The 27,409-nt window shown below is 34.7% G+C and overlaps 1 protein-coding gene and 1 long non-coding RNA gene across 2 annotated transcripts in view; one reads left to right on the top strand and one right to left on the bottom strand.

Moving 5' to 3' along the window:
* The window catches only part of LOC308633692, a 29,303-nt gene extending 22,935 nt beyond the window's left edge, over nucleotides 1–6,368 (bottom strand). The window contains exon 1 of the long non-coding RNA XR_014018843.1: nucleotides 6,095–6,368. This is a non-coding gene — a long non-coding RNA (uncharacterized lncRNA). The remainder of the gene's footprint in view (nucleotides 1–6,094) is intronic.
* A 115-nt stretch (nucleotides 6,369–6,483) lies between these two features.
* EIF3E (eukaryotic translation initiation factor 3 subunit E) overlaps nucleotides 6,484–27,409 on the top strand; it is a 42,138-nt gene continuing 21,212 nt past the window's right edge. Inside the window, exons 1-7 of the mRNA XM_081265984.1 lie at nucleotides 6,484–6,621; nucleotides 11,803–11,917; nucleotides 13,495–13,612; nucleotides 16,104–16,146; nucleotides 17,328–17,432; nucleotides 22,896–23,021; nucleotides 23,682–23,806. Of these exons, the coding sequence (XP_081122110.1) occupies nucleotides 6,532–6,621; nucleotides 11,803–11,917; nucleotides 13,495–13,612; nucleotides 16,104–16,146; nucleotides 17,328–17,432; nucleotides 22,896–23,021; nucleotides 23,682–23,806 (722 nt within the window). The 5' untranslated portion in view covers nucleotides 6,484–6,531. The remainder of the gene's footprint in view (nucleotides 6,622–11,802; nucleotides 11,918–13,494; nucleotides 13,613–16,103; nucleotides 16,147–17,327; nucleotides 17,433–22,895; nucleotides 23,022–23,681; nucleotides 23,807–27,409) is intronic.

The raw sequence follows: 27,409 nt of genomic DNA, 5'->3' as shown, positions 1-27,409 counted from the left end.
TTTAGAGTACTTACTGAGTACTTGTTATATGTCAGGTACTGAGACAGTAATCAGAACTCTAACATTATATTTGAATGAAGATATCCCAGTTGAGTCTAGTGGTGCAAATAAAACCTATATATAGGCTAAAATGTTAGGAGCTCTAAGATAAGTTTGTTTTCAGTAGAGTGGGGGAGGATGGGGTGATTTCTTCAGCTATGTTTGACCAATGCAAAACACAGAATAGGGAAGGTGATGCCTCACCCAAATCTTTTTTTTTTTTTTTTTTTTAAAGAGAGAGTGAGAGAGGAGAGAGAGAGAGAGAGAGAATTTTTTAATATTTTTATTTTTTAGTTCTCGGCGGACACAACATCTTTGTTGGTATGTGGTGCTGAGGATCGAACCCAGGCCGCACGCATGCCAGGCGAGCGCGCTACCGCTTGAGCCACATCCCCAGCCCCTCACCCAAATCTTAAATGAAGAGAATAGGATGAGAGGGTGCAGAAAGGCATTTTAGTGACTGTTGTATTCTGCTATCTTTCCTATCCTCTACAACAGTCACTAGTATGGCAGTATGTAAAAACGTGGATGTGTAACCAATGTGATTCTGCAATCTGTATATGGGGTAAAAATGGGAGTTCATAACCCACTTGAATCAATTGTATGAAATATGATATGTCAAGAGCTTTGTAATGTTTTGAACAACCAATAAAAAAAATAAAAAAAGAAAGGCATTTTAGACTGAGGAACTTACAGAAGAAACAATAAAGTTGGTAGGTTGTTTGATCAGAGCTCAGTGAGTGTAGGGTTCTAGAGAGATAATGTCTTCAAGAACTTTATATGCTAATAAGTTCTGACTTTATACCATACAAAACAGGAAGTGACAGAATATATTACTTTGGTAGGGCTGCCATAACAAAGTGTCACAGACTGGGTGGCTTAAACAACAGAAGTTTATTTTCCCACAATTCTAGAGGCTGGAAGTCCAAGATCAAGGTGCTGGTAGAGATGTTTCTTCTGAGTCCTCTGTCCTTGGTTTACAGATGTCTGTCTTCCTTATCTTCACATGGTCTTCCCTCTGTACATGTCTGTGTCCTAATCTTCTATTTTTACAGACACTAGTTAATACTGAATTAAGGTCCAAACTTATAACCTCATTTTAACTTAATTACTTCTTTCAAGATCCTATCTCCAAACATAATCACATTCTGAGGTACTGGGGGTTAGGACATCAACATACAAACGTGGAGGGAACATACCATAACAGGGTTGTATCCAACTTCAATAACTGTTAAGTCTATTTTGTGCTGCTATAACAATACCACAGACTGGGTAACTTAGAATGGAGAGGAACTTATTGACTCATGGTTCTGGAAGCTGAGTCCAAGATTTAGGGGCTGGTATTTGGTGAGGGTATCCTTGCAAAGAGAAGGTGAAAGAGAGCAAGAGGGGACTGAACTCACTTTTATAGGAAACTCTTTCATGATAATGGCACTAATTAATTGATGAGAGCAGTGCCCCCAAGGTTCAAATACCTCCCAATAGGTATTTCAACACTGCAGCATTCAGGGTTAGTTTCTAACACGTGAATTTTGGGGGACACATTTAAGCTATGGAAATCACCCAGCTAGCAGGGTGGACAGGTACAGGGCCAGGGCAGGGAGACACTTTGAAAGAATGTTGCCAAAGTCTTTGAGAGATGATGAGCCTTCACAAGACACAGGAGGGCACAGCAAAGAGAGCGATGTAAAGAGAACGTTAAGGATCCTTGGCCTCCAGAAGAGGATTCAACTCCTCGGCATAGTCCACAGGGATTTTGATAATTCAGCTGTAACCTCCCAATGCAGACTCATGTTGTGCCACTCCAGACAGCCTACCCTCCGGGTACTAAGATCTTCTCAAAAGTCTCTGATCACCTTATGCTTTTTCTCAAGTTTATTGTGGCCAAACCCGTGTGCCTGCCTTTGCCACTTTCTTAGCCTGCTGAACATCTGTCCAGTAGAGGTAGTCAAATGTTACCTTCCCTAATAGGCTCAAACCTTCTCTGACAGTTCAGTTACTTCCTCTCCAGAATTCCCAAGAACATTGTGTACACAGACATTCTCACACAGTGCCATGATTAGTTTTACATTTCATATGCTCACCACCCCATACTAAATTGTGAATTCCTTATGGGCTGGGATTGGTTTCCTTGTTTTCCCACAGTTTGACACGGTGATCATAGAATGAAAAGCATTTAATAAGCTGATAAATGTGTGAGGATTAAAACTTACACCTGATTTCACCTAGATAGCACCAGGTGATGCCTAGCCTATGATTTCTCTGTAATACCTCTGTGTTTAATGAAAACACTAGGAAGAGACTAAAGCAAGAAAGTCAGATTTTCCATATTTGGGGCTAAATCTCCCTTATAACAAGAAACAAGATATTTTCACTAACCAGCAAGGAAAATTCCAAAGGAAAGGCCAGGCAAATCAGCAGAGTTTCCAGTCTGTCACCACTTTAATCCATCTTGTAAATCACTTCCAGTTTAATCTTAAAGGACAAAACACCACTGTCTTCATGTATTTTTCTACTTAAAAACTTAATAAGTGGCTCCCTTTGCCTATCTGATCAAATCCAAGTTTCCCAGTCTGGCTTCTGCTTCCCTCCCGGCTATGCCCTAGTTCACTAAGGGTGAGAGTTCAGGTTCTCATCCTTCCTCTTTTAAAACTCCCCTTCTTCTTGTTTATACTTTGTTACAACTTTAGTCCCTGGACTTCCAGGAAAATTCAAATTACAACTATCATTTTTCAACTCTTAGTGGTCACACAGACTATCCCCCACAATTTAGCAGTTTATACTATTTACTATAATGTTCATTAATAGATGAGTGGGCAAACAATCAGTGGTATATCCATGCAATGAAATATTATTCTGCCATAAGAAAGAAGTGCTGATATCATACTATTACTGGGATGAAACTCAAAATCATCATACAAACTGAAAAGACACAAAAGGCCACATAATTATACAATCCCATTCATATTAATCTCCTGAATAGGGCAATCTATACAGATGCGAGGTGAATGCATCAAGCTGTAGGGGGGGAGAAAAACAGAAGAGGGGTATGATAATCAAAGGGTACAAAACTTGTTTCTGAAGTGATGAAAATTTTCTTAAAACTGACTATAGTGCTGAGAACAGTGGTGCATGCCTGTAATCTAGCTACTCGGGATACTGAGGCAGAGGGATCACAAGTTTGAGGCCAACCTGGGCAATTTAGCAAGAATCTGTCTCAAAAGGGACCAGGGATATAACTCAGTGGTAAAGCAGCCCTGGGTTCAATTCCCAGTACCAGAAAAAAAAAATTTGTGGTGATAGTTGCACATATCTGTGAATATACTAATAAGTTAATGAATGGTACACTTTAAATAAGTAAATTGTACGGTATGTGAATTGTATCTTAACAAAACTGTTTAAAACAAAAACCATAGCACAACCAGGATACTGAAATAGTCAAGATCCAGAACATTCCATTCCACAAAGATTTCTTTTTTTTTAATTTTTTTTTATTGTTGGTCGTTCAAAACATTACATAGTTCTTAATATATCATATTTCACAGTTTGATTCAAGTGGGTTGTGAACTCCCCATTTTTACCCTGTATACAGATTGCTGTATCCACAAAGATTTCTATTGCTTTTGTCTTTCTAGTCATCCTCCCTTCCCTACCACTACACTCTCCTTAACTCCTGTCAACCACTAATCAATTCTCCATTTCTATAATTTTGTTTTTTTTTAAGAATGCTGCAGCTATTGTGGAGGCTGAGGCAGAGAATATAAATTCAAGGCCAGCCCTCAGTAACTTAGTGAGATCCTGTTTCAAATTTTTAAAAAAGGACTGGAGATGTAGCTCAGTGGTACAGTACTCCAAGACTCAATTCCCCACCCTGCCACCACCAAATGTCATATAACATGCTTGTAGTATATAATCTTTGGGTACTGACTTTTTCACTTAGTGTAATTTTCTGAAATTGATATGTGATTATGTGTATAAATATTTTCTCCTATTGATGAGTATTTCTAGAAATTATTTTCATTTTTATTCTTTATCCATCACATTAAACTCAAGTCCTGTCAGGTCTACCACCAAAGTGCATCTGAAATTTCATCTCTTCTACCTGTATTTATATGCTTCTCCAAACTATCACATGCTCTCACCCAGTCTTCAAGAACATAAAACTGATCTAGCTGTTTTTATTCCTGCCCTTTTATAACCCATTTATCATGAAACAGCTAGAATAAGCTTGAATTATTTTGGAATCTTTATATAATATCACTCTCCAAAGTAAAAATCTTAGTCCTTCTTTTCTTCATATAGTCACTCAAAAATATTTTTGAGGTATTGTTTAGGCATTGAAGAAGCAGTGATAACAAAATAGACAAAATCCTTGGTCTTGTGGAGCTGATAATACATTGAAGCAAGGCTGACAATAAACAAAATAAATAAGTAAAATATGGTGGTAAAATTTAAGCTGGAAAGGGAGATGAGAAATCTTGTAGGCAGGTGAGTTACACTTTTAGATTGGTCAAGAGAAATTTTCACTGAGCAGATTACATTTAAACAAAACATGAAAAAAATAAGGAAAAAGCCATGTAGGCAAAAAGGCAGCGCATACTTTAAATAAGGTCAATAGCAAATAACAGGCCAAAATGGAAGGAGTAGGAGCATCTAAGGAACTGAAAGGAAATCCTGGGTCAAGTGATCAAGAGGAGGAGCTACAGGAGATGGGGCAGAATGGTTAAGTGTCCAGTTGACCTAGAGCTTTTTAGGGCATCATATTATTATATCCTTTACTCTGGGTGAGATAGCAAGGCTCAGAGGGTTTTAAACAAAAATTTGAAAGTTTCTCTGGCTTCTGTTTGAAGAACACAGCAAAGGGTGGAGACATAGCTCTGGCTCCAAGTCACCTGGGACCCAGATTGAGGCACCTGCTGGTCTCATGGGGTAAAAACTGGTGTGCCTAGAAGTAGACTTTAAAGGCAGTTTCTCTTCAAAATCTTTTGTTATACCACCTGACAATCATCTTATGAAACCATGGCAGCAACAGCATTAAAATGGATGGTATCAAAGAGAATTATATTGAAACATATATTTCCAGTCCAGAATAGATTTATCTTGTGTTTGTCATAAATGTACATATTCTTCTCTTCCAGATGACTATAAAGAGGGGAAACAAAGTGTTTAATGAAGAAGTTACTCCAAAAATTAAAGTGAGAGACAATAGTTTGGACTAGGGATAACTTGGTAGATTATGTGAACTGATTGGATCTGGATGTGCCCTAAAGGTTAGAACTAAAGGATTTGTTGGTGGATTGGATTTACAGTGTAAGAGAAAAAGCCAAGGATGACTCCAAGGTTTGGGGGTCAGCAATTGGATGAATGGAATTAGTATTCACTGAGTTGAAGAATGCAGGAATAGGTTTTGGTGGCTACCTGGGGGAGTTAGGTATGAGATGTGTTCATGTTGAAATGTTGGGTATAGGTGAGTCTGGGATTAACTAATAGTCCGTGTTTGGGCTGTAATTTGGGAATTGTAAGTGTGTAGACTGCATGTGAAGCCATTAGATTGAACGTTATCCCATACGGCACTGCTGTAGATTAGAGAAGAGGTTCAAGACGGCCCCCGCCCCCGCCCCGGCCCCCACACACATACCAGGCACTACAAAATGAAAAGGCCTGGAAATGTGAAGGTAAGCAACAGAGATGTCAGAACACTTGGGGGTGAGGAAAGTCCATGTTCCTTACCATAATCATCACCTGGGCCTTCTACACACACACACACACACACACACACACACACACAGGACAACTTCGTTTTTGAAACACATCAAGTCCTTCCTAGTCTAATGTTTTACCTTGATTCTAATTTTAATCACCGCCGTCTGTTACAAAAAGTGTCAGCTCAACTGTTGCCCTGTTTTCCCTAAACACCCTAATTGCCATCTGACTTTCTCTAACCATCTTGATTCAGAGTTTTGTCTATCAAATTAAACAGTCCGATCCAAACACCCCCACCGATTTATAGCTCATTACTATAAACCCAAACCAACCAATTTAACAAACGATTCACTGATTGCCAAATGAAAGTTCAGGCACTCCTTAGCAGGTAACTTCCTGGAGAGCAGCGGCCCCATTACCTTGTTCTTTGCCGCACTCTAATGCAATCGCCATTGCCTGAACAATCATTTTGAGCTTTCAATAATTATTAGTGGAACAGACTGCGGATCACTGTGTAAATCGTAGACTAGAAATAGAAAGAAAGCACCGACAAACTCGGCTACAGAAGACACGGCGGCGGCTGCTGGCACACCCCCTGGCCCCCAGAGTCGCCCAGAGGAAAGAAGAACCCGTGCGCATGCGCCATTGTTCTGCGCTCCACAGGCTGAACACCACGCCCTGGTCTAATCGAGTTTAAGCAGCGCACATGCGCAGTAGGCGTCTGTCTGTTCGTTTGTCGGCTGTATCAATAAAGTTTTAGTGAGCCATACTCCCCTTTTCTTTGGCAAGATGGCGGAGTACGACCTGACTACTCGTATCGCCCACTTTTTGGATCGTCATCTGGTCTTTCCGCTCCTTGAGTTTCTCTCCGTGAAGGAGGTGAGACGACTGTGGGCGTGAGGAAGGTGTGGGAGCGGGCGAGTTGCCGGGTACGGCCCTAAGACGGCGGGTGTAGCCCTAGGCCTGATGCACGTGTGAGGCGGCGGCCACTTTGGCCCCCATCCGGAGAGTAAGGACCCACTACTAGTCGTTTAGCTTGGTCCCAGTTGATGAGCTCCGGGAAGTTTGGCGGTAGGAAGGAGTGAGATGACTGTGTAGAATTCTGGGAAGAAAGGTCTTTGCTTCACTTTTTGAGGTTCGGGCCCGGGGTCGTTCGCGTCAGGTCTCTCGGAAGTTGTTTCCCTGGCCTTGCTGTAGTAACGCTGGAGCTTCAGGCCGGCTCCTAAAAGCAAATTGCAGTATTGTTAGAAGTTTTGGTTTTTCTTTGGAGAACTGTGGGAACCGTGCGTTTGGGTTTGGATTATTGCATATCGAATCGTTCGTACACTTAAATACCTAGCACTTGAATTGTGAGTTCTTTGCGTTGTTTCTTGATCTTTGAAGTAGTCACTTCCAGGAAGCGTAACAGATGTTGTCAGATTCGGAAAGGGACCAAAAACTTTTTAAAACTCCACAAAACCACAAATTTTAACTTAAAGATTGTTTTCCAGTGTGTAAGTGTATGGATTACAAGTAATTTGAATGGGTTGTTAACCTTTCTGTAACTCCTTGAGATACCTTGAATAAATGTGTAGCTACAGAACATAATCTTAAAGCATGTTTCCATCCTAAAAGTTTTACTGGACTGAAAAGAAAGATTGGTGTAAAAGAAATATTAAGCTTAGTTAAAATTATGTTTATTGGGAAATTGGTGCTTTTTCATAATCACAATAAATTTCTCGAAGCTTCCAGATAATTCTGGTTCACTAAACAGGTATTTATATAAACCTTTTCTAAACACAGACAACTATTAAGATTGTTGATGTTCAGAAACAGCAAAGTTCATTTTCACCAAATGTCCAAAAAATGTTTTGCCACATAAAACTTTAAGGATGTATTTTTCCCTTCACTTTCTTTTTATGCTTGCATATTAGAGCTTGAATAAAGTGTTGAGTTCGTTGTCTTGTTCCCTTTTTTGATAGATAAGGATAATTTACCAAAGATCAAGGAGGAGAAATGGGCCATATTTTGAGATCCTTTACCAACTACATGTAGAAGTGTTCTAAAGTAGTTGAACTTCATATTTTTTGTGTTCTTTACACTTTCATTTTTTCAAGACAGAAGAAAGGGAGGAATGTGTACATATAAATTTTAATAGAGTAAGATCCTACAGTGAAACATATCTATACCCAATACCTTCCTCCCTGGAGAGAATGTTGGCTCTTATACATGAAGAGGAAGACTAGATAGATTATTTGTTTATAATATAATGCAAAAGTAATGTTGGTCAACTTTTGGTAAAGGGGCTGTCAAAATTGAGATTCTGTTACCTTTAGTAGGCAGAAACCACTTTTGAGGGGCTTTTGAGTCTTGAAGTCTAGATAGTTAGGGTAGAGTCAGTGATCACGATACATGAGGGTATTGCACTAAGGAAAATAATTTGCTAATATTTGTGGTGTGTTGGATAACATAAGCTCCAAGAGAGCAGGAGCTTTGTTTCATTCCCTGCTGTGTTCTCAGCACATGAAATTGTCTGGCTTTTAATGGCTGTTTAATAAATAGTTAAATAATACATCTTTATGTCTTACTTTTTTATTCTCCTGAAGTGGAAGGATAAGTAGTGCAGTGTGTGGGTCTCTGTGTACTGAATTTGGACCAGGGTTAGGATCCTAGCTCTATGATTTAATATCTCTGTGCCCTTCATGAATAAAATGTTGATATGGGATTGTTAGAAAAATTACTTGAGGTAATGCATATAAAGCATTTAATACTTTGGAGGTAGAGTAAGTATTCCTGAATATTTTCCCTTAGGATACTAGACCATACTATACGGGGAGACAGGGAATTAGGGTTTTGAGTACAGAGGAAAAGACTAGAAATGGTGATCAAGGAAACTGACTGAAGACAAGTACAGGGACATCAAAAATCACACATTATAGAACTAATGATGGTCATTGTCATAGTGGGAGTAGCTGGGGAAGATTTTAAGAGTAATAGAGAAGTATTTGGGGATAGGCTTGTAGATAAATATTATCTGGAGATTAAGAGTTACTGATCAGAGAAAAGCACAAAATGTGATTGAATAACATTATTGCTTAAGTTTGAAACATTATTTATTTGACCTTAGCCAGAACCTAGAAAATATATGAATTTTTCAGATCTAGATGTTGACATTAAAATTGTATGTGATTAGAGAAAAAGAAGAAATCAATAATAGTGCTAAAAAGAAAATCTTTGAAAGCTAAAAGTGATATCCAAACCAAGGTTGAAAGTGACAGACACCAAAAAGAGGTACACAAAAGTTGGAAACAGTATAGGCATCATTGTGCAGACATGTAATCTGAGTAACGAAGAAGGCTGATGCAGGAAGATCTCAAGTTCAATATCAACCTTAGTAACTTAGGCCTTACACATCTTAGGGAGATCCTGTCTTAAAATAAAAAGGGGTGGGGATGTAGCCCAGTGGTAAAGCTCCCCTGGGTTCAGTCCCCATCCTGTCCCTGCTCTGCAAAAAGAAAAAAGGGAGGAGAAGGAAATGCTTTAGAACATATGTTGGGGGCACCAAAGTGTTTTAATGGTAATGATGGTAATGGTGATGAGTTTAAGTTGGAATTCTTAGGGATGAGGAACTAGATGGATGTTGTCACAATTTGTGGGATAAAGAAACTTTAAGACTTGAGTTTTCAAAGAATTCTCATTATGGATGTTGGAAGAGATGACAAAAAAAAAGGTTCTTAAATCTATTAAGAAGTTGTTTTTCAAGAAGTTGATAAACTAGGGATTTAGGGATCAGCAAACCATATCCTAGGAACCAAATAACAGGCTTCTGCCTGTTGTTTTTGTGTGCTCTGCAAGCTAAAATTATTATTATTATTATTGGTACATTATAGTTGTATATAATGTTGGGATTTGTTGTTACATGTTCATATATGAACACAATATAATCTTGCCAATATCATTCCTTAGCACTTTCCCCTCTTACTCCTCTGCTCCTATCCCCTGATCTCTTTTCTCTCTTCTACTGATCTTCGTTTGATTTTCATGAGATTCCCCACCACCACCATTCTTTCCCTTTTTCTTCTTAGTTTCCACATATGAGAGAAGACACGACCCTTGACATTCTGAGTTTGGCCAATTTTACTAAAAATAATGTTCTCAGGTTCCATCCATTTTCCTGCCAATGATATTATTTTATTTTATTTTTTATTTATAGCTGAATAAGAATATTTTTTAGTGGATGAACATTTGCAAACATTTGCAATTATATTTGCATATAATTTTATATGCCAGTTAAATCAAGTATTTCTTCAAAAAAATTTCATTCTCATTAGACCTCTATTATTCAGCACATATACAAATATATAACAACAAATGTCATTATTATGTGCAGCTCTGATGCACCAAAAATAAATGTGAAAAGAAAAAAGAAATTATGGAGATCTGCTTTTTACTTATAATTACATAATGTCCTTAATTTTTACTTCTTGACTCACAATCTAAAATATTCTTTCTGCCCTTTACAGAATAAATAGACCTATGTGATAGAATTGAGAGAAGTTGATCTGTGCAGGTGTAGATTTAAACAAGTGAACAAGGAACACATTTGTCTTAACCACCATCATTGGATCAATAATGTCAAAAATTGCAAAACATCCTAACTTTGCCTTCTGATCTTAGTCTGTTACTCACACCTACCAACTGTAATCCCTATTCTGATGATAGATCAGTTTTTTTTCTGGTTTGAAATTAGCACTTGCCACCGTGTGCTGCTTTGTATGGCTTTTATCACTTAAGTGTGTGAAACTTCTGTCAGTCAGGATTTTCAATGATGAATGTTAATTCATTGTACTAATACACCAGTCTGTATACTCATTTTGACATTGATAGACTCAACTTTTGTCAATAGGGCTGCTGTAAATATTTTTAGAAATGCATTTTAAATATACACACCCTTTTGGGTCCCTAGGAGCAGAGTAGTTGAGTCACAAAGTATGAGATAAATGAGATATTAGGTAAAAACTTTATGAGATAAAAACAGTCTTCCAAAGTGGTTGTGCTCATGCTGGCAGAGTATGAATATTCCAGTTAGTCTATGTCTACATTAACTACAGTTTTTCTGATTTTTATTGTGGTTTGAATATTCATTTCTTTTATAATTAATGAGGTTGAGAACATTTTTATACACCTACTGGTCATTTGGTTATCCTCTTTTGTGAAGTGACTATTTCAATCTTTTAGCCTTTTCAGTTGAATTATCTACTCTTTTGTGTGAATTTTATGTTTTGAAGGTTCAGTTTTGAACTCAGAGCTATTTAAGCTGTGGTCATACCATTTGACCACCTTCTTGTGGACAGTGAAATATTTCAGTATCTTTTTGAATTTTTCTTTTCTTGGTAAAATTAAATTCAGTACAGAAATCTTTTCTTTTGCTGAAGCCTCCCCCTAAATATTATGATTTACTCGCATATTGCTTAATGTACTACTTGTTTATGTAGGTTTGTGTATGTATCTATTTAGTTCCTATACTACAGAGTTTGTTTTCTTCCAAGACTTTTTGCAAACTAAAAATGTAGTATGACATTGTTGACTTACAAAATGGTGCTAGTTTCATTTGGGGAAGCACTATAAAAGACTGTTACTATTTAATGAGAGAAAATATGTGGAGGTAAAAGAGAGGCCACATTAAGATTAAGGAGAGGTGGGTAGGCATCATGTGGATGTGAGGGGCACCAAGAAGGTGACAAACTTAAGAGCTTATTCTTAATTAACTGGATATGGATAGGAGACAATTCTTTGTGCTTTGCAGGGGAAATGGTATGGGTTTTTAGTCTTGTCTAGAAAGGACAAAAGGTTACTTGATAGAAAAAAGAATGGCTTTTTTTACCTCCAAGTAAGCAAGATATGTCTCTGTAGGTAGGATGCTTTCTGTATTGGTTGCTTTTCTTGTTAGAAGATGAATTAATAGTTATAATATTTTATAAAAGGTATCATGAAATATGTTTCTAGGTAAGCTTATCTCGATATTATCAGTTTATTTGGGGAACTTAAATGTATTCATTGGAAAGTAATTTTCTCTTGCAGATATATAATGAAAAAGAATTACTACAAGGGAAATTGGATCTACTTAGTGACACCAACATGGTAGACTTTGCTATGGATGTGTACAAAAACCTTTATTCTGATGATATTCCTCATGGTGAGTTTTGTTACTAAAACTGAAACTTACTTTGTGACTGAGAATGCGTACATTCTCAGTAATTTTGTGATTTATAAAAGCTTTAGCCAAAAAGAATTGAGTGATTTTAAAGTTCTCTGGGTGAAAGGTAATGTAAAGGTTAGAGAGCTTCTGAAATGTGTTATTTTTCTTTCTGGGAGATGTGAAAAAAAAAAAACTAGGCTGGGTTTGGTGGTGCAGGCCTCTAATCCCAGTGGCTCCAGAAGCTAAGGCAGAAGGATCATTAGTTCAAAGCCAGCCTCAGCAACTTAACAAGGCCCTAAGCAACTCAGTGAGACCCTGTCTCTAAAACACAAAATAGGGCTGGGTTGTCGCTCTGTGGTTGAGTGCCCCTGAGTTCAGTTCCCTGGTATCAAAAAGTGGGGGAGGCTTGAGGATGTGGCTCCTGGTAAAGTGCCAGGAGATTAATCTCTGATACCAAAAAAAGAAAAAAAGATATGAAATTGGTCATCAAATACCTTCACTTCATATTATATATTATCAAAGTTGTGCCTATGGATCACATTGTTTCCTTAGGATTATCTGAAAATGTTGCAATTTTGTTTGTTTGCTAACTGTTTCAGTTAGCTTTTTGTTTGTTTTTAATCTTGAGGCATCTGATATAGCCTGTATTTTCCAAGTATGGTCATCAAGACCAGCATTATCGGTTCACCTGAGAGAATTTCTTAAAACTAGAAATTTGGGACCACACCCTAGACCTACTTAATCAGAAATGTTTTTTTTTTTTTATTAGTTGTTCAAAACATTACATAGCTCTTGACATACCATATTTCATACATTTGATTCATGGATGAGGCCCAGAACTCATGTTGGAGGTCTACTGGGATAATGGTTTCTAAACTCTTGTTTTCTGTGTAATAGGTGTTTCTTTCAAAAAGTGGTCCTGTAAGTTTGGGAAATACTGCAGCATTTTCTATGTACAATAGCATTTAAATTCTGTCAGTAGAGAAGTACAGTTTACTTTGTTTAGATTGACATTTCTTAAAATTTGTTCATAGATCCCCTTGTGTGTATAAAGAAGCACTGTTCTATAGTAGAATAGTATACTTTATAATGTATAATGCAGAAGTTATTACAATCAAATAATCATTTTTTCACTTATATATAGTTTCTTGCAATGATATTAGCTATTTAAATTTAGTTTGTGCTGTAAACAGTAAACTGTTTTTCTTTCTTTTTTTATTGGTATTGGAGATTTAACCCAGGAGTACTTTACCACTGATCTAAATCCCCAGTCCTTTTTCTTGTTTAATTTGAGACAGGGTCTCACTTTTTACTTAGAGCCTGGCCAGGTAGCTGAGTCTGGCCTTGAACTTGAAATCTCCTGAGGAAGAGGTTTCCTTCTTTTATGTGCCTTCACCAAGTTAGAAAAAAAGAAATTGTGAATCTGGGAAGTACTGTGGTCTCCAGCATGTGACTATATCGGGTGTAAATAAATATGTGCATAGCTTAAGTAAATTGACAATATTTTAGGCATTCTCAGGGTGAGCAGTGTAATTTAACATTCCTTAACTTTACTGTTTTGCATTTTTAATTAGCTTTGAGAGAAAAAAGAACCACAGTTGTTGCACAGTTGAAGCAGCTTCAGGCAGAAACAGAACCAATTGTGAAGATGTTTGAAGATCCAGAAACTACAAGGCAAATGCAGTCAACCAGGTAATCTCTTAGTATAAATTCTAAAAGTGATCTTTTGCGGGGATGCATACAGATTTTAAATCAAACTTTATTTAGTATTCCATGGTAAAAGTTCATGATGTAAATGATTGCTTCATCTGTTTATTTTCATTAATTTTTATTTTTCAGGGTGCAGTATTTCTTATTAATAAATGGTTTTTTAACCAGTTATTCACACCTGATTATGCTGTAACCATACATCCCTTCTCCTCCTTTTCAGGCAACATTTGGTACTATTTGGAAACATTTTTGGTTGTCAAAACTGGAGAGATGGTACTAGCACCAAGCAAGTAGAGACCAGGAATGCTGCTAAACATTCTATAGAGCATTTCCCTAACAAAGAATTACCCAACCAAAATGTTGCTTAAAAAACCCTCTATCTCAGGGCTGGGGTTGTGGTTCAATGGTAGAACCCTTGCCTAGCATGTGTGAGGCACTGAGTTTGATTCTTAGCACTACATATAAATAAGTAAAGATCCATCTGGAAAAAAAACAAAAACAAAAACTCCTGTCTGGGCAATTCATGAAGCACATAAGTTGCCTAGTGGAAGAGAAACCTGAACTCATTTTATCACTTGCTACATTCTTTCATATCTGTCTACTCTCAATGCTCAGCTCAAGGAAGGTGGTGTGGAGCTGATAAGATTATTTTATTACTAACTTCCCTTTAGCTAAAAATAGAGTTATTGTTTGGTTTCCAAAGAAAGTAATGTTGCCTTAGTTTGACTTAAGACATACCACTAATTGAAGCCTTTTGGATATTAGAAATATTTTAAAATAAAATTATTAAATATCATTGTGAAAGCCTTAGCTATCAATATATTCCTGAAGGTGTTGACATGTTGCAGCTTTAGTTTGTATAATATGTGTTCAAACCAGATATTTAGAGACTAGCTCCACGTTTTTATTTGTGATTTGAGGATATGTTAATTACATGTTTTTAGAAAACAAGCAAATACTGTATAATTACTATGCCATGCTGTAGTATACTATACTATGGCATATTATACTCACATACACTGATAAAACTTTCTTATAAAGATATAGTATAACTAAATTACTTGTATATTCTTGAAATAAATGAGTAATTATAGACTGTCAAGCCACATATAAGTGCTTACAAAGGAATGCCTAAAATAATCCAGGTGTTGGAGTACATTAGAATATTTAGGATGCTTTAGTCATTTAAAGGCTGGGAAGTAATGGTATTAGGAAATGAATAAGATGGACATAAGATGTGTTCACCAAATATTAGGAAAATACTTCCTTGTAGCTTAATAGGAGGTAAATGGGAGATGAATAATCAAGTGTTAACATTTGCAATATGAATAAACTTATAAACTATCTGTTTTCCAAGGAGTAGAATCTTTCAAAGGAATAAACTTTTATTTTTCATACTTTCTCAGAAATACTAAGTCAGCTGTAAGTCAGGGATTATATACCTGAGTGGCATAAGGAGTATGATAACATAGTTATTTACTATGATCCACAGAAATGTTTTCTTAAAATCCTATTATGTTAAAATTTCATGCAAATTTCATTTTCACTATTATAATATACCCTTATTAATTTTAATGATGACATCTTCTTCCTTATTAAATCTTGAAATAAAATTAGACTCCCAGATTTTTTAACTGGGTTTATTAGCACACACCTATAATCCCAGCAGCTCAGGAAGCTGAAGTAGGAGGTTTGCAAATTTGATCCTGGGCTACTTAGAGAGAACATGTCTCAGAAATAAAAGGAACTAGGAATGTAGCTTAGTGGTAGAGTATATATTCCCCCCCCCCCCCCCCGCCCTACAGCTTTTTAATTTTTAAAAATGAACATAAGAAAGGCATCTATGCCTGTCTGTTCATTGTCCCTTGATATCTTTTTCATTAACTTTTCTTTTACCAATTTGTTAGCATCTTAAATTAATGCAAAGTTGATTTAAGTTAAATTGGGTTATTTGGCAGTTTGTTATAAATAATGATTATATAGGATATGTGACATAGGCATTGTAAATTTGTAAATTTGACCTGATTTATTAATCTTGGAAACATACCAAATCACTGTTCCTCTGAAAAATATCAGATTGAGGAGGGAGATAACATTTATATATAGGATTAATTCTTGCTATTTTACGTAGCACATTTTTTGAGCCCCTCTTTTATAAGACTGTATTACCCATCAAAATTGTAATCTCAGAGAGCAAATATCATTCTTTGTAGATTACTACCTAAGTAAACCACCATAAAAACATATATATTCTGGTTTTATTTAAAATGTCTTAAGGACCTTACTTTAGATGTGGTAAATTGGCATTTATAATTTTTAAATTAGAGCTAAAGAAATCTGAAAGTGAATTTTTTAAGTTTGTAATTCTCATATTAAGATATTTAAATTAACTTTGTGTAGGTAATAATTTAGAAGTTGGATATGCTTGTATTCTGTGTGTTAAATACAATAATTTTTGCTTTTTATTATTAAGGGATGGTCGGATGCTATTTGACTACCTGGCAGACAAGCATGGGGTAAGTGTTTTTAAAAATGTTTCAAAGTATTCATGATCTAATAAGGCTAATTAAATACAAGTGCTGTGCAGATAGGTTCAAATCTTGGTTTACTCATAATTTCCACATTTACATATTAAATATATCAGTTATGTTTTTGAAAATTTAGTTTTTAAAGAGTAGTATTGATAGGAAAATATATGTTTATAATTACCTTTAAATAACAGATTCTTAAAGTTTTGATTCATTTACTCCGGAATTATCTTATTATAGTATTTGTTAGTACCAATTGCAAGCTAAGAATTACAGGGCACAGGGTGCCTTTTTTGTGGATTCACAAGTAAGTAAAAACAGAACTAGATATGAATTAGAAATGCTTTAAGTAGTAGAATTAAGCAATTCTTTGGGTTCTTGACATCAAAGTCTTCTTGAGTTCTCAAATTCACAAGTAAAAAAAATGTTATAACCTTTTCTAGCCATTTCTTTTTTTTTTTTTTTTTAAAGAGAGGGTGAGAGAGGAGAGAGAGAGAGAGAGAGGAGAGAGAGAGAGAGAGAGAACTTTTAATATTTATTTTTTAGTTCTTGGCGGACACAACATCTTTGTTGGTATGTGGTGCTGAGGATCGAACCCGGGCCGCACGCTTGCCAGGCGAGCGCGCTACCGCTTGAGCCACATCCCCAGCCCTTCTAGCCATTTCTTAATCTCATTTCTCCTGTATTAACTCAAAGTGTAATGCTTTGCGTATAATCTTTACCTTGCATTCAAAACAAAAGGTTTTTTTTAAATTTGTTTAGTTGTTTGGACACATTATCTTTATTTATTCATTTGTTTGTTTATTTATTTTTATGTGGTGCTGAGGATCAAACCCAGTGCCGAACACTGCTAGGCAAGCACTTGACCACTGAGCCACAACCCTAGCTCCTTGCATTCAAGTTTCACCTCTCATTTAATAATTACTATAACAAAGAAAGCACTGGAGCAGAATACTCTTTCTGATGTCCATACAGCATATTTGAATGGATTTGTGTATTTTCCATTTTATAGTTCTTTTAGATTTCAGTTCCACTTTGTTTACATTATTCAAAAAGTTGGTTTGGTTTGGAGGCTAATTTTTAGTTAACTGAGGTTTATTCTACACATTTTATAGAATCGAATTTTAAATCTCATTAACAAATAAACTACTACTTTTTTTTTTTCCTAGTTTAGGCAGGAATATTTAGATACACTCTACAGGTATGCAAAATTCCAGTATGAATGTGGAAATTACTCAGGAGCAGCAGAATATCTTTACTTTTTTAGAGTGTTGGTAAGTATTTTATTTTATTTCTGTGTCCTCTATTTTGTAGAATTTTCTTGGTTCCTCAGAACGTGTATAGATTTCGTTCTGTCCACATTTTCAACAGTCCTTGGCAAAGAAGGGAGGAAATGAACCTTCCACAGCAAAAAAAAAAAAAAGGAAACTTTACATTAGGACCTCAAAATTTGGAGAATTAACTTGTCCTTGAAATCCAAAAGCAGGAACTACTGATTTGTTGCTATGTGAATTTTAGCATTAGTGGAATTCTGTGGTGTAATAGATTTATTATAATATTAGTAAGTGGCATAACCTAGGTGTTTATTATTTAATAAATTCATAATTCTTAATTTTAATTAAATATTTAGTCCTAAAACATTTTAAACATCTGTGGAAATCTAATGGTATTTTTAAAAGATTTTATGCTTTAATAGTAACTTTTTCTATTTAGCTATGCCTTCAACTGTTAGAATGCAATGATTAATGCATTATGTGAGATATATAGATAAGTTTAAATAATACTATTAACCATAAAGTACCCTTCTTGTTACAAAGAAGTCTGTTTAATGAATTCCTAGCCTAGATTCAGTGCTTTTGTTAGGGAAGGAGAGTTGTGTAAAGCCAGTTAAAAATCAGGCCTTCAGATAGACTTTCTTCATTCTCTCTTCTGTTTAGCTAATTGTATTAATAAATGCCTTCTAGTATAACTGAAATAGCTTTATGTAGCCTCACATTGGAGAAATTACAATTTGTTACTTACTTTCAGTTAGTAAGCAAGTACCTAAAAGCCTGTGATTTCTCTCCATAATCCTGGAAGTTGGAAAAGACTCACATAGAAAAGACTTATAGCTTCTACCTTTGATTGTTTTCTACAAAATTTAATTTTCCCTTTTTGTGGGGAAGGGAACAGATTGGTGTTATTGATTCATACAATTCCTATGTTGAAATTGTGCAAAAAAACTTCGTTTTTAAAGTTATCCACTATCCTTCCCTCGAAACATAAAGTTGTTCTGTGTATTCCCAACTTTGATTTAAAACAAATTATTTTTCTTTTCTTTCCATGTACAATTTGATTCTTCATTTGCAGATTAGCTGTGGTTAGCTTGCAAGTGCATTGAAGGTAATCAGTGATGCTAAACTTGTGGTGATTTATCAGAAAATTCCATCAGGTTTACTTTGAATATTACCAGGGATTTAGGAGAGCAAAAGTTGATTACTTTGAAAATGTAAACAGCTTAAACCAGGATTGTAAAATCAGAAGCCTGGTATGATTACAGGTACATGAAAAGAATTGGTTATTCATATCATTTGTTAATGCTGGGATTGAATTTTGAGAATGAAGATTTAGTGTCATGTTAGAGTTCCAGCACAGTAAATTTATTGTTGCTGGTCAGTGAGTGAATGTGCCATTTTGCTAAGACATGGAAACTTAAGGTAACTTCTGGAAATCCAGATATTGAAACTCTTCTAGCATATCCACCCTTGAAAGCAGGTTGGTATGAAGAGCCAACTGTAATGACATGGAGTTGAGCCAGAGTAGTACACATGAACCTTTTGGGGATTAAAAAACTCACTATGCTTCTACAAAAAGCTTTTATTGCAGAATATGGACATTATATTTATGTAGTATGGTTTTATAATTAGTGTGAACATTTTCACAATTGGTAGTTAAGACTTTGGGAATTTTTATGTTTACTTTTTAAAATATGGCAATATAAAAAATGGTGTCTTAAAAAAATCTGGCTTAATTTTAAGTTTTTGCATTGCTCCAACAAATCTTGTGCTGGAACTCAAATATCATTTTGGTAGAGTGGTGAATACTGTGATCTGAACACAAAAAACATATTAATGTAAATAATGTCTTGACATTAAGAGCAGTGAATATATAGAGATTGAATAGTTCTTAGAAGTTAGGTGCAACTCATTTTTAAATTTTTGTCTCATCTTGTGCTTTCTGTTGGCATATTGGCAGAGGTTAAGAATGCTAAGATTAAAAGAATAAGAATAGATTATATTATCTTTTTTTGCTTTTAGATAGATCTGTGTATTTGAAATTTTAATATCAAAAATAAAAATTATGTTTTGCATTTGGGATGAAAAGCATCATTGTTTTCATTTATTTAATTTTTCTGCGATAGCTTTGTTCATTTCTAAATTCTTTTCTGGTGGTTGGTTATTCTTTTAAATCTATGGTTAGAGAAACATAAGCTATGAAAGAGCCATTGTAACTATGCTCTGAGATTAGAATTTGACTCTCTGAATGACCTATTGTAGGTCAGTGTTGTATAAATTAAAGCAGTGTGACCCTAGAATCTGCCTTTATTTTAAAAGGACTTGGAGACTTTTATACAGTAAGGAATTCTTAGATGCATCCATTTTTATTGTGAAGCTTCTTTGCCTTAAGCACTGAGAAATGTGTTAATTGAAATGAAATGGAGAAGGTTGGTAGGAACTTTTTAATGCTTTTGTTTTGAAAGTTAACACTGAACTATTTAATTAAAACTGCCATCACCATATGTACCCTTTGGTCTGGCTTCAAAATATAACCCAGTAAGCAAGTATTTGAAGTAAACATCACTCTAAGATGCTAGAACTCTTTGTGATCAGAGCTTTGTAGATATATATGTGTATATATGGGACTGAGGGTGTATCCACTGTTAAATGTAGACCATTCCATGTAAAAGTAATTTTCTGTGAAGCTCAGGCAGCTTGAGAAGTGAGCATGCTCGTGCATGCTTATAGTCCCAACTGCTCTGGAGGCTGAGGCAGAAGGAGCTCTTCCCTACAAGTTCAAGACCAGACTACCCTGGAAAGCATATACAAAGACCCTATCCCCCCTGGAAAAAAAATAATAATAACAGTAGTTTGAGTACTGGTGGCTTTGGAAGGCTTTTTTAGGGTCTTGACTGAGGTTTTGGCTTTGACGTACCCTGTTGTAATATCAGTATAAAAGATGTCTATTTCATATTGATTTTTCAGACATGGTTTTTCGTGTTTTAACATCTGAAATTGGAATGTGACTTAAATTAGTTGTTGGTAGTTTTTGGTTTTGGAAACACAAAATGTTCTATCTTAAAATTTATGGCAACTTAAGACTTGATGAAATATCTTATTTCCCAGATTTCCTTTCCTAAGAAGGATCAAACATTTAAACATTTAATCCTTTATAATTGGAACAATGATTTTTGTGGGTTTTTTAAAATTATTTACTCATTTATTTATGTAGTTATTTATTTATTTTTGCACTCCTGTGTATTTAACCCAGATCCTTGCACATGTCTTGAACTTGTGCTTCTCTTGCATTCGCCTCCGGAGTAGCTGGTATTATAGGTCATACTTGGCTTAATTTAAACAAATTTTGCAAATGCATATAGGTGGATAACTGTCACCTGTTAAGATTAAGAGTATTTTCTGTGGTCTCTTTGTAGTTGTGCTCTACCCCTAGCTTTATGTTCCTATAGATTAGTTTCGCCTGTTCTCAAATATCACGTGGAAGGATATATAGTATGTCTGTGTGCGTGTCTGGCTTTTTATTTTCAACAGCAGTTTTTTGAGATTCATTCACGTTATTGTATTTATGAGAAGTTGGAATCTTTTTATTGCTAAGTAGTATTCTATTCTATGAATATACCAAAATCTAAATATGTAGTTGTCTGTTAATGAGCATTTGGATTACTTCCAGTTTTTGCCTGTAACAAATATAGTCATGAATATTCATGTACAAGTTATGTTGTGGATATACTTCATTATAATAATTAAAACTAGTGGTTTCATGGCTGTGTTTTTGAATTTAATTTATAAATGTAGTCTCTATTAATTTGCCTGCTCTTAGACTTTGCTAAATGTTTTCTAGTACATTTGAGATAATTAATACTACCAAAGAAAGAAATTTAGGGTGGGCAGAGTTTTGTTCAGTTAACCTGTAGTTTTATGATATCATTTCCCTTTCCTCGTCATTTTTTTAAATTTATTTTTTTTATTTATTGTTTTTAGACATACAGGATGTATAGGTGACAGTAGAATGTATTTTGATGTGTTACACATACATGGAATATAACTTATTCTAATTAGGATCCCGTTTTTGTGGTTGATCATGATGTGGAGTTTCACTGGTGGTTTATTTGTATATGAACATGGGAAAGTTATGTTCGATTCATTCTACTATGTTTCCTATTCCCATCCCCTCTCACTTCCCTTCATTCCTTTTTTTCTAATCCAATGGAACTTATATCTCCTCCATCCCCCCTTATATCAGAAAATTCTGTCTTTGGCTTTTGGAGATTGGATTACACTTAGCATGATAGTCTGATTACATCCATTTATTGGCAAATGCCATAATTTCATTCTTTGTGGCTGAGTAACATACCATTGTGCATAGACACCACATTTTTTTTTATTCATTCATATGTTGAAGAGCACCTAGGTTGGTTCCACAGCTTAGCTATTGTGAATTGAGCTATTACAAACATTGATGTATCATTTAGTATGCTAATTTTAATTCCTTTGGATATATACCAAGGAGTGGAATAACTGGATCAAATGGTAGTTTTATTTCAAGTATGAGGAATTTCCATACTACCTACCAGAGTGATTGCACCAATTTGCAGTCTCACCAGCAATGTATGAGTGTATCTTTTCCTCCACATCTTCACTAAATTTATGTTTACTAGTATTCTTGATAATTGCCATTCTGACTGGAGTGAGATGGAATCTTAGTGTGGTTCGTCATCATTTTGATAAGAACATTTACTGAGTTCTTACTATTTATCAGGGGATATAATTTCTACATGTTATTTAAGCTACACAACTGAGTTGGGTTATATTACTATCTCTATTATAGACCCTCTCGTTCCCCTCATGAATAAAAATTATCTACCTTATGGGGGGCTTTTTAGGATTTTGGGAAAACTTATTGTTTAGTACCTAATCCTTCATTAAGTATTTTTATTAACTAGTGGGACTATTTTTTTTCTCTTTATATATAACCGCTTACATTTGTCTCATCATTTGGAGGGTTTTTTTTTTTTCATTTTGTACATAATTTTCATTACACTGTGAATGAGATCCACAAGTCTTTGTTTCTTACATCTTCATTCCAGTGGTCCAGTTTTTAATTACAGATTTGAAGTCAGTGATAGTTAGATAAATTTCTGTGAATCTCACTTTATTTCTAAAGTCTTGGGCTCCTAAAATTTGTGTATGTAAATTATTTCAAGTGGGTTGTATTAAAACAGTGCTGCTATTTCCTGGTTTAAAAAGTTTTCTTTATTTTCTGATTTAGATTGGATATTAAAGATTAAATACTTTTAGTAAATTAAGTTATTTGAAATAGTATGATCTAGTAAGGACTTAGATAACTAAAGTTTTAGGTGAAAAGGTAACATCTTTTTGTAGGCTAGGTGGCTGTGTGGGGTATGACATTATCTTTTTCCCTCTAGAGGGTCAGAATATAATTAATTATGATTGTTTAAACAGGTCCCAGCAACAGATAGAAATGCTTTAAGTTCACTATGGGGGAAACTGGCTTCTGAGATCTTAATGCAAAATTGGGATGCAGCTATGGAAGACCTGACACGATTAAAAGAGACCATCGATAATAATGTGAGTTGCACTTTTTCAGAATGATTTATGCATACATGTGATATTTTCTGATAAGGAAGAATACTGTATAGTTTATGGGGTGGGGGGAACTGAAGTTTCAAATTAGCTTTTGTTTGACTTGACATATCAATATGAATTTGTGAACTGACCAGTTCTACTGAATCTCCATTGGAGATAATGATCAAACTTCTTTTGGTTCTTATAGAAAAGAACTCAGTCTTTAATATTGCTATAGCTGCTGTGCCTGTTCATTCTATGCCAGTGTTATTATTTATTAGGGCCTCCTGTTATTGAATGTCCTGTGCATATGATGACATGTGTATTAGGTGTAATTAATGTCTAATAAAATCAACTTGGAAACGTTTAGTTTAGTCCTTGATATTAAAATGTTTTCTGAAGTGATTGTAGTTTATAATCTAAGTATTATTTAGTGGACATTATGGATTCTGTCTGTAAGAACTGTGTGATGGGATTTAAAGATTGAGAATCATGCAGAGAGGAAGAATGGGGTCAGACTTTGATGATAATGACCCTAGTACATGCCTTACAAGGGTCCAGTTTTTAATCACAGATTTGAAATCAGTAATATTTAGTCTCTTCTCTTTTTCTCTTATATTAATTTTTTTTCTTTATATTCACCCCCCTCCCCCATTCTTTTAGTCTGTAAGTTCTCCACTCCAGTCTCTTCAGCAGCGAACATGGCTTATTCACTGGTCTTTGTTTGTTTTCTTCAATCACCCCAAAGGTCGTGATAATATTATTGATCTCTTCCTTTACCAACCACAGTAAGTTATTTCACTGTGTTAACATTTAAATTTGTTGTTCTACGGCTGGGGCTGTAGCTAGAGAGCTTGCCTTTTATTTGTGAGGCACTGGGTTTGATCCTCAGCACCAAATAAAAAGTAAATAAATAAAATAAAGGTATTGTGTCCATATGCAACTAAAAATATTTAAAAAAAATTTTTTTGTTCCTCATTTATTTATTCCTTGTGTGGTAGATCTGCTTTCAATTGGAAAACTCACATGTAACTCTTAAGTGCTTTATTTTGTGAAGTGTACTGTAGGCCCCTCAAAGTACTATTTTGAAGTCCCTGAGTCAGTAGCATGGGTATCATGTAGAATCTCAGGACTCACCAAAAAAGAGCTAATTGGAACATGTTTAACAAGGTGCTAGAAAATTTATATATAAAGTTGGACTCCCATATACGTGGGTTTGCTCATCTGTGATTCAGCCAACCAAAGATTGAAAATATTCAGGGGGAAAATATTTCTGTACTGAACATGTACAGATTCTTTGTTCTTGTGATTATAGCATAACAGCTACATGTATAGCACTTATATTGTATTAGGTGTTAACCTGTGATTTTAAGATGATTTCAAGTATATGGGAGGATGTGCTTAGTTTATAAGTGAACACTACTCCATTTTAGATAGACGAATTGAGCATTAGTAGATTTTTGTTTGTTCAGGGTCTCCTAGAAACAATTTCCTGTGAATACTGAAGGATGACTATACATTAAAGTTTTAGAAGTAATGCTCTAGTTTATGTTATTGGAAAGAAATACATATATCCTAGGGAAGAATCCTTTTTATATCATCTTTGTCCTATCCAGCTTTTTGTTAATCTGTTGACAATAAGAAATTCACTTTTTTGGTGAGTATTTATTTTTCTTTCTTCTTTGCCTCATTCCATCCCATTTTGTTACAAATTTTAATTTACAAAACTTAAGACTTTTTGTATAGTTTGATGTGATGATAGCACACAGGGCATGCAATGGATCATTTTGCATTATGGATATACTTTATTGATATATTCTTTATATTCCATAATTGCTATGTGCCTGATTTTTATGTTTATTGTTTTGCTTGTTTGCTAATATATTGCTATTGTGTATGTGGGTGTACGTAGCCTGCCTTTATTTAGTTGTCACTCTCATAAGTGGTTCATTACAGGATCAAAATAAAAGGTTCAGAATATTTTCTTTTAATGAGGAATTTAATAAATTTTCATTTACCATCACAAAAAAAGAGAAATTCACTGCTTTATGAATTATTCTAAATGCACATTTTATTCCATTGTTAGCTACTAAATTTCAAAAATTTACTCTTTCAGTTGAGTTCAAATGCCCCTAAAACTTTGGTTCCTTCTTTCTCAATTAGTTTCTGAAACAAGTCTGCTTTATTGTAAACATCTCATATTTGAAGATAATTTTCACTTCTGTGTCCTTTAGAATAAGTATCTCCATGTTACTTCATTAAATTACAGGTTTTTAGATTCTAGCACTGGCTTGATTGTCTTCTTTGGATCACTTGCATTTATTTCATACCTTAAAATCTGTAACTTCAAAATTTAAGCCTATTCTAGGATTATTGTCTGAGCTTTATAGAGTGTGGTGGCAAAATTAGCTCCCATTTGTACATTTACTTAATTAATATACCCTATTTATTTGCTTCTTGTTATGACTTATATTAACTGCATTGTTAACCGGATTTCATGTAAATACCCCTTTTTAAAAAAAATATTTGTTTATTTTTAGTTGTATATGGACACAATACCTTTATTGTGTGTTTTGTATTATTTTTATGTGATGCTGAGGATCGAACCCAGTGCCTCACATGTGCAAGGCAAGCATGCTACCATTGATTACAAACCCAGCCCAAGATTTCACATAAACACTCTTAAACCATGTTTTTGCTGTTTATTAATAACCTAAATAAAGATTTTATAGTTTTCTTACATTTTGTTTTGTGCTCACAGTTGTCTGTTAACTTATGATTTTAACACATTTACAACAACAAAATTTATGGTTTTAACATGTTTTTAAAAATGCACGTTTGTTATGGTTTATATGTGGTGTCCCCCAAAAGCTCATGTGTGAGACAATACAAGATTTAGAGGAGAAATGATTGGGCTGTAGCCTTGACCTAATTAGTGAATTAATCCCTGATGGGATTAAGTGAGTGGTTACTGGAGGCTGGAAGTGGTTCATTGCGGGTATGATTATGGGATATATATTTTTTATCTGGAGAGTGGAGCCTCTATCTCTCTCTCCTACCTGATCAACATGTGGACTGCTTCCCTTTGCCACACTCTTCCACCAGCATGTTCTGTCTCACCTTGAGCACTGAGGAATGGATCCAGCCACTTATGGACTGAGACCTCTGAAACTGAGCTCCTAAATAAACCTTTCCTCTATGGTTGTTTTGGTGGGGTCTTTCAGTTGCAAGCAAAGAAGCTCACTAAAACAACATTTTAATTCACAAAAGTATAGTTTAGAAAGAGATAGTGTAATGAAGATTAAGTTAACAGCCTATTTTTATTTATTTATTTATTTTTCCATAATTTTCGGTCTTGAAAGTAAAATGATACTCTTGATGGTTTTGGATAGGTTGATGGGATATAAAGATCTAAACTGAATTACATTAATAAGCATGTACTGTTAAGTGTTTGCTTTGGGAACATTTTTCAGATTGAAATATTTGACCTTGTCAGTTAAATTGTTAACATAATCAACCAGGAATTTGAATTTAAAAGAAATTTAAGTTATTGATACAGTTTTTTAAAATATTTAGACAATGGAAAAGTGCCAGTATTGTGTGTGTGTGGTGTGTGTATAAAGGAGTAATTTTTAAGAGATGTGTATTGTGATTTCTGCATTAAATACTAAATGTTTACCTGATTCTGGTTAATAGGAACACTTTTAATAGTCTAGTTTGTTTTTCATACTAACATTGCAACTTAAGTTCAGTATTGATATAATTTAGTCACTGTTTGCATGTTTCTGTAATAGGAATTTTTTAATAAAGGAAAAACAGATATGGCATTGAGTGAGGAGATAGTGTATGAACTTTGCCTGCATTCTAAAGTTTTAATTATAAGTGTAAATAAATGGTGAGAGAAGAAAATTATAATTTATACAGCATTATGGTTATTTCTGTTTTCTAATGAGGGGTGTTTATAACATTGAAATATGCCTTCTCTGTACATATTCACGAGTGTGTATACAACAGCCTTGTTCTGCCTGTGTGGTTGTTCCTTTCTTAAGTCCTATTTGTGGGAAATTCAGTATTAATATTATAAATTAAAAATTTTTTGCATGTTTCTCTTTGCTGGATGTTATAGTTTATAACCAAATCAATAGTCTATACATTGGAGGAAATGAAAAGCTAGGTTAAAATGTTTAGGGGAAAAAAAAGCCAACAGACTACTAAAATAATCCTGTAAGGATGGCATTTCTTTGTTCTGAAAGAAATGATAAGCTCTGAACATTTATTTGTCAATATTCTGAGAAACAAATTTGAATCTAGCTTTAAAAACAAACCTGATTTATAAACCAGATTGCCATCAGTAATTTAAAATGAGTAGTATAAGTGCTAAGAGGATTAAG

The sequence above is a fragment of the Spermophilus citellus genome (genome assembly GCF_964194105.1).
Source record: "Spermophilus citellus genome assembly, chromosome: 14".
Taxonomy (NCBI): Eukaryota; Metazoa; Chordata; class Mammalia; order Rodentia; family Sciuridae; genus Spermophilus; species Spermophilus citellus.
Note: the sequence above shows the minus strand (reverse complement) of the source record. Positions and strands in the feature narration are given on the sequence as shown.